This window comes from Echiichthys vipera (genome assembly GCF_963691815.1).
Source record: "Echiichthys vipera genome assembly, chromosome: 12".
NCBI lineage: Eukaryota > Metazoa > Chordata > Actinopteri > Perciformes > Trachinidae > Echiichthys > Echiichthys vipera.
The window spans coordinates 25,402,952-25,423,067 of NC_139837.1; the positions used below are offsets into that span (position 1 = coordinate 25,402,952).

General features: G+C 39.7%; 1 protein-coding gene across 1 annotated transcript; it reads right to left on the bottom strand.

The window, feature by feature from the left end:
* Window positions 1–8,562: 8,562 nt before the first annotated feature.
* Window positions 8,563–19,800, bottom strand: egln3 (egl-9 family hypoxia-inducible factor 3). The gene is made up of 5 exons (XM_083924150.1): window positions 19,332–19,800; window positions 13,139–13,258; window positions 12,889–13,025; window positions 11,997–12,070; window positions 8,563–9,998 (listed from the first exon to the last, which is right to left on the bottom strand). Exons 1-5 carry the CDS (start codon window positions 19,689–19,691, stop codon window positions 9,970–9,972), a joined length of 720 nt encoding a protein of 239 aa, XP_083780276.1. The 5' UTR covers window positions 19,692–19,800; the 3' UTR covers window positions 8,563–9,969.
* Between the last annotated feature and the right edge of the window lie 316 nt (window positions 19,801–20,116).

Below are 20,116 nucleotides of genomic sequence, written 5' to 3' on the forward strand. Positions count from 1 at the left end.
ATGGAGATATGACCTAAACATACAGAGTAGAATGTTTCACGGGTTTAATGATGCTGTGAAAACGGTCTATTTAACATGGGGGCCAATGAGAAACTGCTCTATTGTGCAAATTACCCCTAGTGGACACTCAGATATCTGCAGTTTTTGGTACTTCCTGAGTGAATTATCCGGGAAGTTGCTGTGGTTGGGGCTTGGTTAGGACTAAGGATTTAGTAAGTGACAGGTAAATCAGCCAATCAAATGTTGGTGTTGTAGTGGGCGGGACCGTCCAGTAGACCACTGATGGCTACAACAGGAGAAGATGGAAGATAACAAGCTAGCTTGGTAGCATTGCCCTTGTCATGGTGGGCTTTTGAAGATCAATAATCCAAAATGGGAGACAAACCCCAGCATTTAGATTCAACAGAAAAGGGGAAAAGGTGTTGAAAGGCATCTTAAGACCGACCATGCTTGGTTTTGGTCTTGACTGTATTCAACATGGTGGCAGCCGCGGGTCACAGATGTTGTTATTTTTCAGGAGAGCGGCACAATAACATCCGTTTATGAATAGATTTTACATTCGTTGCAGTTGACTGGAGCTCATTGCATAACTGTGACATCACGTGGTGCTTATGCAAATTCAGAGACGTTACAGTGTCACTTGAACCATCAACTCGCCACGCTGTTCCCATCATGCAACGGGGGGCCAGATTTCCTGCTCTCTATTATGTCCATGCTCTCCATAGAGAGTGAATGGGATCTGGCAGAATAGGTTTGTTCTTTTCATGGCACATCATAAGGTTATTATAACACGAGTCTGAACCTGAGTCAACCTTTTGTTGTCTCAACTTAACCTTCACCTTTTATTATCTAAACTCAACCTTCACCCTTGTTGTCCAAACCTAACCTTCACCTTTTGTTGTCTCAAACTAACCTTCATCTTTTGTTGTCTCAACTTAACCTTCATCTTTTGTTGTCTAAACTTAACCTTCACCTAATGTTGTCTCAACTCAACCTTCAACTTTTGTTGTCTCAACTTAATGTCACCTTTTGTTGTCTAAACTCAACCTTCACCTTTTATTGTCTCAACCTAACCTTTACCTTTTGTTGTCTAAACTCAACCTTCAGCTTTTGTTTTCTAAACTTTGTCTCCTTTTGTTGTCTAAACTCAACCTTCACCTTTTGTTGTCGAAACTTTGTCTCCTTTTGTTGTCGAAACTTAACCGCCCCCTTTTGTTGTCTCAACTTAACCACAACCTTTTGTTGCCTAAACTCAACTGTCTCCTTTTGTTGTCTAAGCGTATCCACTGCGGTCCACCTCTGGTTGCAGTTTCATGGCAATATGTTGAACCAGTTAGTTTGGTTGCCTAAACCTAACTCTACCCTGCACTTAAAATGATGCCATACACACAGATCGTCAAAGAGGAACAAACAGGGCTCCTAAGTTGGGAGTGAGAATGCGTTGGATCTACGCAGGTTTCTTTAAGTCGTCTTCAATCGATGCTTTTCTAAGAACTGGAATAAAAAACATTAAGCAGCAGCCAGTACCACTAATTGTCAACCCTCCTTTCAGGGGAGCCGAGCTTCGCTAGCTCCCCCTGTATTTCCAACCCTGACTCATCCATCCATCTTATATGCACCCCTCCTTGTTCCTCTCACTTTTATTACCTTCCTCTCCCCCTTTTCTCGCCTGTATCATCTCTCCTCCTCCTCCATGCAGTAATAAGAGCGGAGAGGTCAGTCAGTCGACCCTCTGAGGCCGACCAGCCAACTTTAAATATTTCACACTATTTTAAATGAGCGCACATGAATCATAGATCACAGGCAGTGTGTGTGTGTGTGTGTGTGTGTGTGTGTGTGTGTGTGTGTGTGTGTGTGTGTGTGTGTGTGTGTGTGTGCGTGTGCGTGTGAGTGTGCGTGTGCGTGTGTGTGATGAGGAGCTCGAACTTGAAGCTCCTTCTAATAACCTCTGGCTGTCCGTCTTAGCGAGGAGGTCTGATGTGGAATTTAGATCCGACAGCGTCAGTCGTTCACTGGAGGCGTAACGAGCCGCCTTTCATCATCGGCCCGTGATGGACGGATGATGAAACAAAGGGTTAGAGATGAAAACTCGCCTTTTTTTTTTCATTTTTCTTTCCATCTGTGCTCTCACAGGGGGCTGATCTCCCTAATTCCCAACATGCACCAGAAGTCAAAACATCACAAAAATCTGTACAAGTGTTTTTGGAGACATGAGACATGAGACATGATGTGACGGTTAAGTTCCTGAACAAAAATCAGTCCTGTAATGTTCCTACGGGGAGTCTTGGCTCTGTGCGCTGTTTGAAAGAGAATGTATATTGAATTTATTATATTTATTAACCCACGCTTATTACTCTAAACCATATGTGACATCAGTCCCTTACAAACTCCTCAAGAGTTCATCTTAATGATTATAATCTCTACAATGGCAAAAGTTTTTTGTAATATTGTGATTTTTTAATGGTTTTTCAACAAGGCAATTCAAAGCATAAAACATTCAAAGGACATAAAAATGAATTAAAGGGAATAGAACATGAAAACAGGCTGAAATAGAATAATAAAAAATTCAAGAATAAAAGTTAGAGAAAGAAATAACTAATTATTTTATTTTTGCAGATTGAAGGCTATTCTAACCGTGCATTCACACCAAATGCGATGGAGGCGATTAAATCGCGCGGAACCGGAGTATCGCGTCGCTTGCTCATATTTGTCACATTTGATCATCGCTTCATCACGTCTATTGCAGGTAGCAGCCGAGGCGGCTAGCTAACTGAAGCTAATCCCCGGCTCAGCCTACTCTGCTGTTCTGCTAAATGGGAAGTTATGCTAGTGCTAACAGGGGTCTGAATGATTTTAAAAGAACAGAAATGCGCTCTCAGATGAATTGTGTCGTTGTGTTGTAGTGAGTTCAGAGTTATATCCATTAATATTATATGCACAGGAACAGACTGGCTTCCCCCAAGAACTGCAACAATGGTGGCTTTGGTGAGTCCGGTGAGCCCCTGGATGTTTCATGGAGAACTTCGATGACGCTTACCGCAATCTCAACGCTGATTGGCTGTCGCGGCACAGCTTCATGCGATGTCACTTGAAAAGTTAAAATTTTTGAATTTCAAGCTACAAACGCGATGAGGCGATGGACGCGATGGACGCGATGGACGCAATGGACGCGATGGGAGCTTCATCGCATCGCTCTTATCGCTGAGAACGCCTCGCCCGAAGCAACATCGCGTGTCATAGAGTCATTTACATTGATTTTGAACGGCAGCTTGACGCTTTCATCGCCTCCATCGCTATTGGTTTGAATGCACGGTAAGTGCTTTTATTTTGTGTGATGCAATGTTTGTCTCTCTGTACATCTGATGCCAGCCCAGAACTCCTCTGTGGATTTGCCTGCCCAGGAACTGCAAATGAAATGTGGCTACTTAGCTAACGTCCCTGATAAATAAGAAAATAAATAAATAAATGCAATCTAAAAAGTCAGCAGAAAACAGAAAACCGAGTTCAGCCTTGATTTAAAAGAGGTCTAAATGTGGCACTGACAGAAACGATGAAATGGCCATGTGTAGACGACCTATCAATGCACGATCTGAGGTGCGCATATGCAGAAGGTCAGCCGTCTTTGAAAATTCGCTGCGGCTACACCACTTGGACAAACCATTCTGCACCATCTGAGGTGGACAAGAAACAACATGTGAGAAGTCCTCTAGTGTGCGGATACAAAGTGTATGTGAGAAATGCAGACTTAATGACAAGAAAAGACAAACACTCGCTTCATTTTGAACCAATTTTATCGCAATTTTATTTGGATTGAATTTTTATATACACATATTATTCAGAATATGTTTTGTCATTTAAAATAAAAAACAAACAAAACCATTTTATCACACTTCATTTTGAACAAATTTTAATTAAATTTGATTTGATTTTCTATACACACATCTAATTAAATATTTAAGTAATATATTTATCATTTATTTTTTATTTTGAATCTACCTCCTCTTATGTTTCTGTCATGTATTTGTTGTCTGTAATGTCCACATGTCTTTGTTTTGTTTATTGTTCACCCGTAGTCTAACGTATGTAATGTTTTTGGTCAAATTGCTTAATACTTGTATTACGTAGATTTAGTTACTCTCTGAACAGCTAACCTGTCCTCCACATAGACCGCCGTGGTCCGTTCTCTCAACTTGATCCAATCATATTCGCCTCTGGGAGTCTCTATCTGTCAGACTTTGACTCCTCCTCATTTCCTCTTACCAAAAAAGGGCATTTATCTCTACATTGGGGGAGGAAGGTACGTCCGTTTGGGTGACATTTACAGAATTAGCCACATTAGCTCACATTAGCTCTACCGCCCAGAAGATAGGCTAACAGAACACGTTACTAGATAAATTGATATACAACACAGTCCCATGCTCATAGACCTCTCACCTCCAGGTGTTTTTTCAGTTGAGGATGAAAATGAAACCCGTCCATGCCTCAGTAAAAATGTTTTATTGTAAATATTATACGTATATGTGGTTTGTCCAAGTGATGTAGCCATAGCTAGCTACCTCAGATCATGCATTGACACGGCCTCTCCCTTTCCGTTTTTTTTGTCCTGCACTTTTCACTCAGATGTTTTTTTTAATGTGCACACAATTCTCCTTTTTACCCAACAAATGATGTGCATTCCAGTGTCCATACTACCAAACTGTTTAAGATGCCAGTATAATATTAAGTATGTCCAAATATATCCGGCTTTTAAGTGGTGACCTAACACTCTTTCAAAGAAAGATTTCCAGGTCCAAGTCGGTCCAAGTCGGTCCGAGCCTTATATTTCTACAACACCACAGTGCCGTGTTCCCAGTTGTTTAAACATATCGGAGTTTTTAAAAAGCAAAGGAATTGTTATTTTACCTCTTTCTTATGGATGAAAAAGATCTCTAACTGATGAAAGTGGTAATCATAATTGTTCATGTGTTCGGCTGTTTGTTTTGTTTGAACGGAGCGTTTGGACCCGGAAATTGTATTTTGAATGGATGTTACGTCAGACTGAACAGCCGAATAGCACGCAGCATATGAGCACAGTGGAGAGCAGAGCTGTTTATTCTTCCCGCTATGCTCAATATCGTTCCACGGTCAACCAGATGTCATCACACTCCACAGGCTGTCCTCATTCACAGTTCGCATGATATCCTATGAAAAGTAAGGCACAACAAAATTGTGTGTTTTCCAGGTTCAAAGAAAGGAGTCTGAATCTGCAGAGATGACCTCGGTGATGCTTTGAACTCATGCATTAAAGCGACCGGAGGTGACGCTCCAACTGTAAAAACGAATCTGCTCTGTGATCCATCCAAAATCCTCCCTCCCCAGAAACACAGCATGCAAAAAACACCAGCATGACCTACTGCATCCTCTCACATTGTGCAGTATGCAAGCCAGCATGCTTTTTCTGGCTATTCTGACCCACAATCCTTTGCACAGCATGTATGAGCCAGAGGGTCAAAGTTCAAGTTAAAATATTATGACAAAGTAGTAAATCCCGACAGGATTCATGCTGCATGAAACACTTGTATTTCATACTGAAAATAAAAAAGTGAAAGTGTTCGATTTGAAACGCAGCCTTAGTTTCTATTGCTGTGACCTTTAACCTCTGACTCTTCTACCAGTGGCTGCTCAGGTTTAAGGCTTTGCTCCAGTAAAGGTGTGAAGTAATGGTGTCGCAGCGCGAACGAACGTCAGGCTGAATGTTGATCCTGTCGCTCGTTAGTTTTAATGAACACCTCTGCTCAGCACGTTCAGGTCCGATATTTGAACCTGGAATAACAGAACAGGGTGAGTTCAGTTTACACGAAGCGGTCACTGTAGGATGATCAGACATTATGTGTCCAAAGAATTACAGATGTATTTAGTTCACGTAAAACAGGAAAATAACACATGCAGCTACTCTAAAGGTTAATCTTTCCAGAGCTTTTACCCACATCTCTCAGTCTTCTTTAGCAAATGGAGCGTGTTTTAAGTGCAACAGTGTAGCAGAAACAAAGAGACAAAAGAACTTTACAGAGATAAACCAAAATACAAAGAAGGATGTATAAAATATTCCTGTTAACAAGCACTTTACTATTAAAGTTCAAGGTATTTGAATGGAGTTTGGTGTGGGAGCAGGAGCGCTGGAGTGTGTAGTTTGTGTGTTTGTTTTTGTTGTGGTCTCATCACTGCGGTGCAGCCAAACGTTGCCCCTCTAACAGGTCAATGTGACGTAGTTGTGCTTTGTTAAAACGGCTAAGTCCTTCTGGTTTTGCTTTGACTGTGACGTGAGGTGCAGATCATCATTGATAGTACGTTGTTAATAAATTGTAACGTGCAGTAATTGTGTATTTATGTGTTGTGTGTGTCCAGTTGCTCTGTGTGTACCTGAGCAGGTGGGAGGTTTCAGTCAAGTGAGGCTGATGATGATGATGAAGATGAAAGGCTGCAGGTTTGATCTGTGAGTTTGATCTGTTGTACTTTTTTTTTCCCTTCATTGATATTTTTGCCACGTAAACATTACCTTTTTTTGTTGTTGCATGGACTCCGGTCTACAATGCTGCATACTTAAAATCACGGAAACTCTTTCATGGGAATTAAGAGGAATTTATGGGAATAAACAGGAATAAACCTGGAATTTACAAAATTGGAGGTTTGCCCTTAACAGGGATTTTAAACATAGTTGGGAAAACATCCATTCATTCATTTTCAACCACTTGTCCTTATCGGGGTTGTGGGGGGCTGGAGCCGATCCCAGCTGACATTGGGCATGAGGCGGGGTCCACCCTGGACAGGACGCCAGTCTATCACAGACAGACAACCATTCACACTCACATTCACACCTACTGGCAATTTAGAGTCATCAATGAACCAAATAACTGCATGACTTTGGGAGGAAGCTGGAGAACCTGGAGAAAACCCACGCAGACACGGGGAGAACATGCAAACTCCACACAGAAGGGCCCCAGCTGGGATTCGAACCAGGAACCAACCCTCTTGCTGTGAGGCAACAGTGCTAACCCATTGTAGCATAATCACACAGCACACTGCTGATTCCATCACGTGTACTTTTTGATTCATATTTTGAACATGTATTTTATTTGTGAATGGGTGGGCTCTGGGTTTTTGTTGTTCAATGAAAGAATAACAATGACATGAATCATTAAAACTTGTTAAAGTTCTACTTACAAATAAATCTGTTGAAATGTAATGTTTTTTAATTGTATTATTTTGCACGGGTGTTTGCCTATGACGAAACAAAATGTTAATATTTATGTTTGGATATGATAAAGTTTGTTTAAATCACCACTAATTTCCAGTGAATTCCCATTAACACCCATACTTCCCATGGAGAGTTTCTGGAAACGTACCGCCGCTTTGCAACCCGAGTCTGTAGTATGAAGTAGAAGAATCCAGCGGATGGAAAAGATAAAGGGTACTGATGTGTCAGACGGGACTCAACATTGTGGTAGAATTTCCCCTTTACTGACGCTGTCCATATGTCATGACACAGAGCCAGGGCTGGGGTGGAGCTACAGAGACATCCAGAGGAGCAACGCAGGAACTGCAGCTCAGGTCCAACTCATCTCATCATTTCTGGTGTCTATCACTCCCACTTTATGCATGTTATGTCTGTTAAGATGTAAGATCAGACATTTGGAGAGTTAAATGCCTCTGTTTTCTTATTTTTGTCCTAGAGCTCAAACGCATCTTACTTTGAATTCAGGCTGTAAATGATTTAAACTAAAATGATCGAACAAGCAGCGTTTAGAATGATGACATGTTTAAGCACTGATTGTATTAAAGGTCATTAACCCTTGTTCTGGGTTTATTTACATGTTTGAGGCTCAGAATTTCAAACATAATGTAATACATCACATCTTTATATACATGTTCCAGCCACAACGAATATTAAGATGATTCAGGTGTATAAGTTTTAATCACAAACACATTATCACTTACTATACAGTGACTTTTTTTCTGAGGATTTTTTTCAACATATGACTGCTTATTATTTTTGATGACATAGTTTCATGTTACATTTTTCCAACATACTATATACTGACTGTTTTCTCTTTTTTGACATATACTATGACTTTTTTCTCTTTTTTGACATATACTATGACTTTCTCACTTTTGTCATACCCTACTATGACTTTTTCACTTTTTTGACATATACTATGACTTTTTCTCTTTTGTCATACCCTACTATGACTTTTTCACTTTTTTGACATATACTATGACTTTTTCTCTTTTTTCAACACATACTGATTTTTTCTCTTTTCTGACATATACTATGACCTTTTCACTTTTTTCAACATACTATACTATAACTTTTTTATTTTTTGGACACACTTATCTTTGACTTTTCCTGACTTTTTTCAACCAATTATGCCATAGCTGTTTTAGATAGGCTACCCTATGGCTGATTTTTTTCGACATACTTTCCTATGACTTTAAAAAAAAAAAAATTCACCTTTTTTTCTAAATATTATAATATGACTGTACATTAAAAAAAAGTCGGCACAGAAAACATTTATAAAATAGATATTTTATTTAACACCTCTGTAAATACCATGAGAGTCTAGACAGACAAAATGTTTATTTTTCAGCAAAGACAGTGCTGTCACATCAACATGTATTAAAAATGATCTAAGGTATTCCTGATCACACTGTGGTGAACAAGCGTGGTATAAGTTGGGAGCAAGTGTTATTCTTTCAGGACGGAAATTCAGGTTCAATAACGTCTCTTTGCCCATACTCTCTGTGACAGCAGCTTCCAGCAAATCCACTGCATCAGTGGAATCTAGCGTCCTCTCTGTGCTCTATTCTTCTCCATAGGTAGGAATGTGAAACTTGCATATAGTCAAGCATATATTCGGCATTTCAAAATAAAGTTTCTTAGGCCTGCTGATGTTTAAAATCCTGTGCACAAGAAAGTTATTTTAGCTTTTCTTTCAAGGAATTCCTAGTATATAATTCTAAATGACAGGGTTCTCTTTCACTTGCAACCAAAATGTATGTTACAGATACAGAGTGTGTTCACCAGGAAGGTTTGAATGTGCAGATTTAACACATAACACACTTTTATCTACTTCTTTCATCCCCAGTCGTAACACTTCCAGCCCACATTCAGACATCATTTAGTAGTAAACGATTCCTTGAGACTAAACACACAACACTCTTACGTGTCTTCGTCGTCCAAACATTAATACAGAACATGTTAAAGTAGGACACATTTCTATCACACAGGTTTTGTAAGCTTTATGTCTCTTAATGTCTGTTATCTGTAAACCTCACCTCAGAAACTGTTCAACCTCTCTAGTCCTCCTTCAGTTTGTAGCGAGCTGAAGGCTTAAAAAAATGCAGTCCACTGTTTTCCACTCTCTCAGTAGTGCAGAGTATTGCACAAGCATCATGTAAAGTACGAAAAATCCAGAGCAGCTGCAGGTAACTTGAACTCATCATTCAGCTGGTTCTTTTCCAGTGACGAGGGGGAAAGATTTATTGGTTGAAGAGTTTCAACCCCTCGATTCCTCCAGAGTGAAAGTACTTTTTTTTTTTCTCCCTTTTCTTAAAGATTTTCCAGAATCTTTGAGAGTGAAGAGGAATCCTACCGTCAGGGGCGGCAGTAGCTCAGTCCATTGGTGACTTGGCTGGGAACCGAAGGGTCGCTGGTGAGCAAGGTTGAGCAAGGCACCGAACCCCCAACTGCTCGGGGCGCCGGTCACTGGCAGCCCCCTCGCTCTGACATCTCTCCATCAATTGCATGTATATAGTTCCTGTCTGTGTGTGTGTGTATATTTCGGGCCTGTGTGTGTGAAATGAAAAATAATAATAGAGTGAAAATTGAATTTCCCCATTGTGAGACAAATAAAGGAATTCTTCTTCTTCTTCTTCTTCTTCTTCTATTGCAGATCAAGGTGTCAAACACCAGGTGGTGCTGTTCCCTCGCAGTCAGCTGGAGCTGCTGCCCTGCTGACAGGCTGAAATACATGAAGGTAGAAATAAGAATTTAGAATAGGAATTCAGTCACAAAGGAAATACAACGTATGAATGTGTGTATGGAAGTATGTATGACATTTTGATACATTTTGTCCATTAAAAAGCCAATATATAGTTTGTCATGAATGAGTCATAGTTTGCATAATAAAAACTGTAAAGAAAAAAGGGAAAAACATATAGTATGTAAAAAAAGTCAGTAAAGTATGTAAAAAAAAGTCAGAATAGTATGTAAAAAAGGGAAAAAGTCAGTATGGTATGTAAAAATGTTAGTATAGTATGTAAAAAAGGGAAAAAGTCAGTATGGTATGTAAAAAAAGTCAGTATAGTATGTAAACAAAGTCAGTATAGTATGTAAAAAAAGTCAGTATAGTATGTAAAAAAGGGAAAAAGTCAGTATAGTATGTAAAAAAAGGGAAAAGTCAGTATAGTATGTAAAAAAGTAAGTGTAGTATGTAAAAAAGTCAGTATAGTATGTAAAAAAGGGAAAAAAAAGTCAGTATGGTATGTAAAAAAGTCAGTATAGTATGTAAAAAAGTCAGTATAGTAAGTAAAAAAGGGAAAAAGTCAGTATGGTATGTAAAAAAAAGTCAGTATAGTATGTAAAAAAAAGTAAGTGTAGTATGTAAAAAAGGTAAAAAGTCAGTATAGTATGTAAAAAAGGGAAAAGGTCAGTATGGTATGTAAGAAAGTCGGTATAGTATGTAAAAAAGGGAAAAGTCAGTATGGTATGTAAAAAAAAGTCAGTATAGTATGTAAAAAGGGAAAAGGTCAGTATGGTATGTAAGAAAGTCAGTATAGTATGTAAAAAAGGGAAAAGTCAGTATGGTATGTAAAAAAAGTCAGTATAGTATGTAAAAAAGGGAAAAAGTCAGTAAAGTATGTAAAAAAAAGTCAGTATAGTATGTAAAAAAGTCAGTATAGTATGTAAAAAAGGGAAAAAGTCAGTATAGTATATAAAAAAAAGTCAGCATAGTATGTAAAAGAAGTCAGTATAGAATGTAAAAGGGGAAAAAGTCAGTATAGTATGTAAAAAAAGTCAGTAGGGTATGTAAAAAAGGGAAATAGTCAGTATGGTATGTAAAAAAGGGAGATAGTCAGTATGGTATGTAAAAAGGGGAAAAAGTCATTATAGTATGTAAATAAAAAGGGAAAAGGTCAGTATGGTATGTAAAAAAAGTCAGTATAGTATGAAAAAAAGGTAAAAAGTCAGTATGGTATGTAAAAAAAGTCAGTATAGTATGTAAAAAAGGGAAAAAGTCAGTATAGTTTGTAAAAAAAAGTCAGTATAGTATGTAAAAAAGGGAAAAAGTCAGTATAGTATATAAAAAAAGTCAGCAAAGTATTTAAAAAAAGTCAGTATAGAATGTAAAAGGGGAAAAAGTGAGTATGGTATGTAAAAAAAGTCAGTATAGTATGTAAAAAAAAGTCAGTATAGTATGTAAAAAAGTCAGTATAGTATGTAAAAAAAGGAAAAAGTCAGTATGGTATGTAAAAAAGGGAAAAAGTCAGAATGGTATTTAAAAAAAGTCAGTATAGTATGTAAAAAAGTCAGTATAGTATGTAAAAAAGTCAGTATAGTATGTAAAAAAGGGGAAAAAAGTCAGTATGGTATGTAAAAAAGTCAGTATAGTATGTAAAAAAGTCAGTATAGTATGTAAAAAAGTCAGTATAGTATGTAAAAAAGGGGAAAAAAGTCAGTATGGTATGTAAAAAAGTGAAAAGATCTGATAGTATGTTGAAAACACTTAATCTTTTCGTATATTGAAAAGAGTCAAATTTCCTAAGAGATGTCACATTAGTATGAAAGTACGTATCTTAGCTTGTGTAGTGTCACAATAGGAGGCACGATAACTCCTACAGAAATGTGTTCCTTGATTCTGGGTTACATAGTTTTCTTTTCAAACTGCTTCACTGACAGTAATTGTCCTTTAATAGCTTTTCTTTGGTTCATTTACGGTATGTGTTGTGTGTGTGTTTACCTGTCAAGTCTCTGAAGCGTCTCTTGGCCTCTGTTCTCTCCTCAGAGTCAAAGTACCACACTGTGATGGCGTACCTGAAACACCAACAACAACAACACTCAGAGTCGGGCTCTTTACTGTACTTCAGTTCAGACTTTCTGGATTTGCTTTGGTTAAACCAGGTTTTCCCCTCAGGCTTTTATGTTGAGTGAAAATATCTTTTTGGAATAAAAGTGGATTCAAACTATGGCAGTTTATAGAAACACACGGCCTCTTCATACACTTGTCACTCGTCACACTGTCAACTGACTCTGCTGAAGGGTCAGGACATTAGTGTCTTTATATTTCTATATTCATGAGGAGAGGGATGTATATATAAACATAACATAACACAACATATTAAGCTCAATATAAGAAGCTGCTTCTTCCAGCTTTTAGGTGTTTCTAGTGTAATTACACATTCACATCAGCAGGTGGTGCCATTCATCTGTGAAGAAATGTTTCTGTCCTCATTCAACTCATGTTTCTGGAGTTATATTTACATCAACAGTTTATTATTTTTCATAACTGCAGAGCCAAAACTAATTACCTCCTTAGTTACAGACTGAGTCATTAGGTGTATTTATGTTTATAAAATAAAAAAACACACCTTTGTTCAGAATAAAACCTTCAAAAGTATCAGAAAATAGTAATAACTAGAGTTGTTCCCTCCTCTGCATTCAAGAGGAAAATATTGTACTCTTTACTCTTCCTGTATCTGACACATAGAACAACTTACATTATGATGAAGTACTGAAATAATACATACTGGTACAATCACTTGAAAGTATACTAAAGCACTCGTGTTGTATTTTGATAAGTGCAGTAAAAAGTACAATATTTGTGTCAGAGTGGAGTGAAAGCAGAAATGCACCTGGTGGCGTAGGACGGCTGCACCTCGTGCGGGTTCCTGCGGTCGGACCAGAAGACCACGAGCCGGTCGAACAGTGGCTTGATGTCGGCCACGTAAGACCGCCCCTGCGGAAAGATCCTGAGGACGCCGCCATGCTCCTGATGGACCACAACACAAAGGCGGTTGTTGCGTTTGTATTTTTGCTCTGAGCACATCACAGTTATCATAAAAGAGATGATGTCAGAAGTGGAAAGAAGGTCCCTGAACACACCTCGGCACTCCAGTCTTTGTTGAGGTAGTAGGTGCAGGTGATGCAGCGTCCGTCGCGGTTCGGGTTGTCCACATGTTTGACGTAGCCCGCCCCGTTTCCCGGGTAACACGCCACCATAGCCTGAAGACACAAGAGACAACAACAGGTTTTGATTGGAGCTCACTGTTACAACTGATTATTTACATTTTTATACATCGCAGCTGTCGTTTCAGCACGAGAGGACAGAAGAAGGTTTGAAAACAGAGTTTAAGGTATTCTAGGAAGAGAAGTCAAAACATAAAGGCTTTTTCTGGCTTGTAGGGAACCAAAATGTTTATTTATTTATATTTATATGGGTACTTTTAGACCAGGGGTGTCAAACTGATCCAGTTTTCATTCCAACCAAGCAAGAAAACACCTGATCCAACAAATCAACTGTGAAGACAATTCAGGTGATTGAATAAGTCGAGTCAGGTGTGTTCCTGCTCTTAAAGGGGCCCTTTACTGGATCACTTTGACACCCGCTTTAGACAGCTTTTATAAAGAGTAGGTCTCGACCACACGGTTTAACAGAAGCACATAAAGTCATTATTACAACAATAGTAACAGCTGTAAGATGGAAAATAAAGACAATACAAAAGAGAGACGTGCGAGTAAAACAAATACACCTGTGACCATATTAACATTACTCGTGCAAAAGTACAAAGACATCCTGAAGTCCTGATTGTCTGCAGTGTTTTACATTCATTTCACATCTTCTTCTGTTCAGCTGTTGGTGTTTTGTTTGAGGGGACAGCAGCTGAAACCGTGCACGGCCCCCTGATGAATAACTAATACTAAGAAAATGATCTGACCAATGTGAAAAATATGTTAATTTATCTGTTTTTAAAGTCTGTTTTTTATGTACAACTTTATGCACCATTTTTTTTTCTTAAGTGCCCCTGATTTGCCCCCAAATTATTTTTTGACATTTCCTGCACGGCTTGAAACTGTTTTGTTGGTTTTGCACTAAAGTTCTTAATCAAACGAGAAAATACTTTTCATTTGTCAAGTATTTCATTCACGCAGGAGTTGACAGAAATAAGCTTTACCACGCTGTTATTTAATAAAGAGGATTTATTATGAACTGACCAGAAAACAGGTTGTATCAGCACTAGTTTACAAGAGGAAAATATTGTCTATAAAAGCACTTTTATTAATAAGTTAATGAATATTATTAATAATTATGTTTCTGAGATTGAACCCTGGAAACGTTCAACACCTCAGAAAAAATAATATTAATTTCTGTTTGTAAAATGGAAACTTTCCCAACAGGACGGGGTTGGGGGGTCCCCACGGCGCTGCGCCCTTTTGACCCAAGCAGGAAGCTGATTGGCTGACAGCAGAGGATTATCAGACATGAGACTGTGTTAGAGTCAACAAAAGACAAAGTCAGGATTTCCTCCCAGGAAAAACAAACAGCTGATTCTGTGTGGCTGACACGTGCAGCTTCTGAGGTCATCACGGGTCAACAGGAAACAACTTTTTATGCATCCCTTTTAGTCATTCTGCATCTATTTTTTGTCATTTTGCATCGATTTTTTGTCATTTTGCATCTATTTTTTAGTCATTCTGTATCTATTTTTTGTCATTTTGCATCTATTTTTTAGTCATTTTGCTTCTATTTTTTAGTCATTTTGCATACTTTTTGGTCATTTTCCTTCTATTTTTTGTCATTTTGCATCACATTCTAGTTGTCTTACATCTATTTTAAGTCATTTTGTGCTGATTTCTTTTGTCATTGTGCATCCCTTTTATCCTTTTTGTTTTTCATTTGTTTCGCATCCAAATAAGTTGATTTACAGTGCATTGCTTTTAGTAGTTGTATGTACGAACAGAGAATGAGGACAGTTAAAAGATTGAAATGATAAATGACTTCATAATTATGGGTTTATAGTTTGTAGCTGATGAATGTGCAAACATATTTTTAAAGACACAAAACCACCAACATCCCCTTTCTCTTCAGGGCTCTTATCGTGAAACGCTTCTTATTGTGCAACACTAGCATGCCAGGAGCTCTACACCTCTATACACACACACACACACACACACACACACACACACACACACACACACACACACACACACACACACACACACACACACACACACACACACACACACACACACACACACACACACACACACACACACACACACACACACACACACACACACACACACACACACACACACACACACACACACACACACACACACACACACACACACACACACACACACACACACACACACACACACACACACACACACACACCAGCAACACCTGGAGTGACCTTCACTGACGTCAGCGATCACTACCTGACACTCTGTTTCCCTATGCGTGAGGTGGGAGGGGTGTGGCGGTCGAGCCCCCCCGGCAGGGCGCGTGTGAGAACCGCACGTAGTGTCGGGTTTCCTCGGCTGCAGATGACGACGAAGCCCCGGAGCTTATAAAAGAGCGTTTAAGGGGAAGCTGGGAAATCACGCAGGTTTGTTTACACGCTGCAGCTGAGGCACGTACACACACGATCACCACCATCATCATCATCATCATCATGCAACTGAGCTGCTGCGCCGGGAAAACGTGCAGAAACACAAGAGGGCCGCACGGACAGGAAATGATACACTGTGGGGGGGGGGGGGGGGGGGAGAAGAAAAGATTCCAAACAAAACGCCTCGGAGAGTTGTTTTGAATTCAACTGTATCTAATCTTCCTGGTAGAGAGGAGGGAGGGAGGGAGGGGGGGTGCTGTGAGCCCTGTGCGGTGGTCTGGCAGGTTTCCAGCCTGCTGAAGGTTTAATGACAGAGCTACGTGTGGAGCGTGAGGCTGCAGCCGGGATCCAACTCAACACGCCGGCTCACACACTGGACCCAAGCCACAATTGCAGACTACAGAGAGAAGCACTTTGATTTGAGCCCAAAGGACCAACAATTACCATTAGGGGCGTAACAAAGGTCAAAGGTCAACGCTAACCTGACGTTATACTCTCAGTTTGTCAGCTTTAGTCCTGTTTTACGCCTTTTTGTATTACTTTTTAATCAGTTTGCATCCATTTAAGTTGTTTTGCATCAAATTTGAATCATTTTGCATATAGTTTTCGTTGATTGCCTCAATTCTAATCAAGTTGCATCGATGTTTAGCCATTTTGCGTTGCTTTCAAGTTGTTTTGCATCTATTTTTAGTCATCAACAGAACTTACCTAAAGAAAAAACACGAATGAAAAAAAACGTCTTATCCTGCTGATGTTTCAATGTTTATTTTATACTGCACGTGTGTGTGCGTGTGCGTGTGCACGTGTGCGCATGTGCGTGTGTGCGTGTGTGCCTGTGTCTCCTTTGGTAAATGGGGTTTCTAGTTCTATCTGATAAACACACAGACACTTGATAAGGGCTCACTGTACTCTGCTGCACGTGAAGACGGGGCGGATATGCTGGGAATGTGTGTGTGTGTGTGGATACTGTAAATCAGTGGGTGTGTGTCCACGTGTGACCGCATGTGAAGGAGGAGCTGGGGAGTGAATAACTGAATAAGGGGCTCAATGTGTACGTGAGAAAGTCCACTGCTGCGTCTGCAGAAGAGGAACAAGGATTCCCATCTTTACTGCAGTTAAAGAACTAAAACTCCACAGCAGGTCACAGTATAATCAGTAAAACCTGGTGAAAGTAAAAGTATGTGTAGTGCAGTTAACTCTTTCTGCATTGAAGGTCTTGTTGTGTAACATTTTGCGCGTTAATCGTAACTTAAAAAACTAAAAAAGACCTTCCCCGACTCTCTCCTTGTCTATAAGAGAACTATCAAGAGTGTTTTGTTTATTCTGGTATTGTACGGAAGTTGAAAGTTCTGGTTTTACATTCATTGGCCTTGCCGGAGCGTGTTCTGGTTTCTGAGGCCTTGGCTCAGGGCCCGGAGTGGGTCGCTGGACAGCTGCCAAAAGGGCCGACACAAAAAGGGACTCGCCGATGACACGTCGGTTCGCTTCGACGTGTTTCCGTCAACAAAAGTGACCTAAATTTATCCAGACAGTTTGGTTCACAACAGTTCTCCCATCACGTGAAAGGATCTTTTTTAACGACAGATGGAGGAACGCGGGGCTCCACTGATGTGGGACATTTTAGAAAGATGCTGATTTTAGTTAGTGAAAAAGACCTTTTCTGTGTCGACTGTGCAAATATGACTGAAAGTTCCAAACAAACAACTGTACTAAAGGGGAGCTGCACATTTCAACAGGTTTTAAACAGTTTATTCAGAGAAAATGCACGTTTTTTCTCCTAAATTCACTCCTTTAATCTTGGGAAGTGAGAAAGGGAAATGGAAAGTCACAAGTTTATAAGAGAATTTCAGATTTTTCTTCTTACATATTAATGCAATTTATAATCTCAGGGAATGTTAGAGATTTCTTCTCAAACATCTTTGATTTTTATTTCTCCCAAATTTACGACTTTAATCTTGGAGAGCGAGTTCAATGCGTTTTGTTTTACCTGAAACCAAAATCAGAAATTATTGACTTTATATCCTCAGAAAATATTTGTAATTTGTTGTCAAAAAACGTGAGTTTTTTTCTCATAAATTTTAGATTTTATTCTCAGAGAAAATGCAAGTTTTTTCTCCCATATTTCAAAATGTAACCTCGGAAACATTTTTTCTTTGAGACTAAAGGCAGAAATACTCAGATATAATATCTGAGCTTTTTTTCTTGCACACGTATTACTTTATTATGGCAGTTTTTTTCTCTGAATATTATTGCCCTGCCCCGGCTTTGTTTTTGTTTGTTTGTGGACTTAATAATAAATTAAATTCAATTAAAGTAATTCAAGCTCAGTGATCGACACAACCGTCTGCTCCTCAGGGTTCTTACTGTGCATGTTTCCCAAAGTCAAATTCAAGCACTTCTCAAAAATTTCACATTGCATTTTGAAGCTTTTCCAGCCCATAACAGCTGCATTACTCACATATTTATATACAGTATATAAAGTGCAATGGTTATTTAACTCCCTCAGCACATTACATTAGATGTTACTGTGCCATAAACAACCAAAATGATGTTTTGTGAAGTTTCAAATGGAGCTGACTGTTTGTAACTTGGCAGCAAAAGTGTTTTGAAGGATTTCCAGCACGTGAAAACACATGTTCAGGACATTTATGTCAAAATCTATAGTTAGACATTTGTTCAGTAAAGAGATTTACAAGAAAAAAACAAACATTTAAATTGGAGTAGTAAAAACACGCGCTTAAAGTCTTTACTGGTGTTTATCTCGACTGTATATATTGTCTATATATTAAAACTGTGGTGTATATTTACTTTCCCCTCCTGATAATCATCTTATTTGAGCCGTTAGTCAGTGACAACAGGCCGGCCTTCATTTAGAGCCCCCAGTTACAACAAAAAGGGGTTTGGGGTTATTTACCTTTCATAACACGTCTCCTTTCAGACTGGTGCAGAGAAAACATTTAGTTTACTTTGCTTGGTTTATTTGTGTCTGTAGATATAATTACTTACATGATTCATAGGAATTATTGTGTGTGTGATGTTAAAATTGTTTTTTTTTCTCACCGAGTCAGAAATCTTCACTTGCACTTCTAAATTCTATTTAAGGCTTTATCATTCACAGCCTCATTCATACAACTTTTAGACATGGACACCTGCAGACATCGCCAGTATATTATGATTTATGCAGTGATAAAAGGTGATATCTGTAAAAAAAAAAACCTGAAGTGAAACAAGAATTTTGAACCTGGTTTATCCAGTGTTCATATTTTTGTTCTGGAGATGGATGCAAATTATCTAATATTTCATTAGATAATGTCTCGTTTGCATATTTAAACTTAGCATTTGATGAAACGTGTAATACAGGAAATAACAGTCTAAATGTCAGTCATCAGCTGGGGGAGTTTCATAGTGACATCTTTTTAAATACAATTTGCACATGTTCTGTCTCTGAGCACTGGTCTGCTTTTTTATTTTTAATGTTGTTTTATCATGTTGAGTTGTGTGTCATGTTTAGTTGTGTGTTGTTTTGGTTTTAAATGTGAAACTTGTATATTTATGCTGCTGTCTTGGCCTGGACCCCCCTGGAAAAGAGATTTTAAATCTCAGTGGGAATATTCCTGGTTAAATAAAGGGGAATGAAATTATGGGAGATTCGCCCCCCTGCAGCCGGCCCCTCTTCTTACCTCGGACCTGTCCCGGATCTTCTTGATCCCGAGCCGGCCCGCGCACAACGGCATGAGTCTATCGATGAAGTTGAGCAGGAAGCCGATCGCCTCGCAGCCGCGCTCCGCCCCGCTCACCCAGGCGGTCTTATCCCCGCGGATGCTCCTCCGGTTGACGCCCGGGACGGAGCCGGCCAGCCGTCCGTCCTGCAGCGCCCCGGAGAGGTGCATCTCCTTCACCTGGTCCAGCACGGCGTCCCCGACCAGCTCCCCGAGGACGCCGTCCACGTAGCAGAAGCCGTGCGCCAGCAGGGCCGGGACGACCCGCTCCAGCGCCAAACGCTTCAGATCCGTGTCCGATACGTGCTCGATGAACGGCATTTTAACGGATCCCCTCCGGTGCTGCACGAGTCAGAGCTCTGAAGGAGTCAAAGGAACTGTTCGGATAAGAGAGGAGGAAGTTTGAGTTTGTTTCACCGACGGAGAGGGTCCCTGAACGCCTCCACACTGAGCCAGAGTCTGAACTCATGTGGCTCCAACTCTCAGCTCTTATTGATGCTGCAGCACCGGCAAGTCTGCGGGCATGCACCGACACTACCCCCGGGTCAGATTTCACAATAAAAGCCTGCTCTGTGGAGGAGCAAACGGGACTTCTGGCTCAAATACAGAAATGCATGAATATGTGTGAGGTCCTACCTCATTAACACATGGACACAGAAATACACAAATAAAGAAATACATGGGAGCTCCTACCTCATTAAACACATGGACACAGAAATACACAAATAAAGAAATACATGGGAGCT

Coding starts and splice junctions, on each gene's coding strand:
- egln3 (XM_083924150.1), bottom strand. CDS start 19,691: ATGCCGTTCATCGAGCACGTATCGGACACGGATCTGAAGCGTTTGGCG. Junction 13,026..13,138: donor ACAAAGACTGGAGTGCCGAG/GTGTGTTCAGGG, acceptor GTGGTCCATCAG/GAGCATGGCGGCGTCCTCAG. Junction 9,999..11,996: donor ACGCTTCAGAGACTTGACAG/GTAAACACACAC, acceptor CATGTATTTCAG/CCTGTCAGCAGGGCAGCAGC.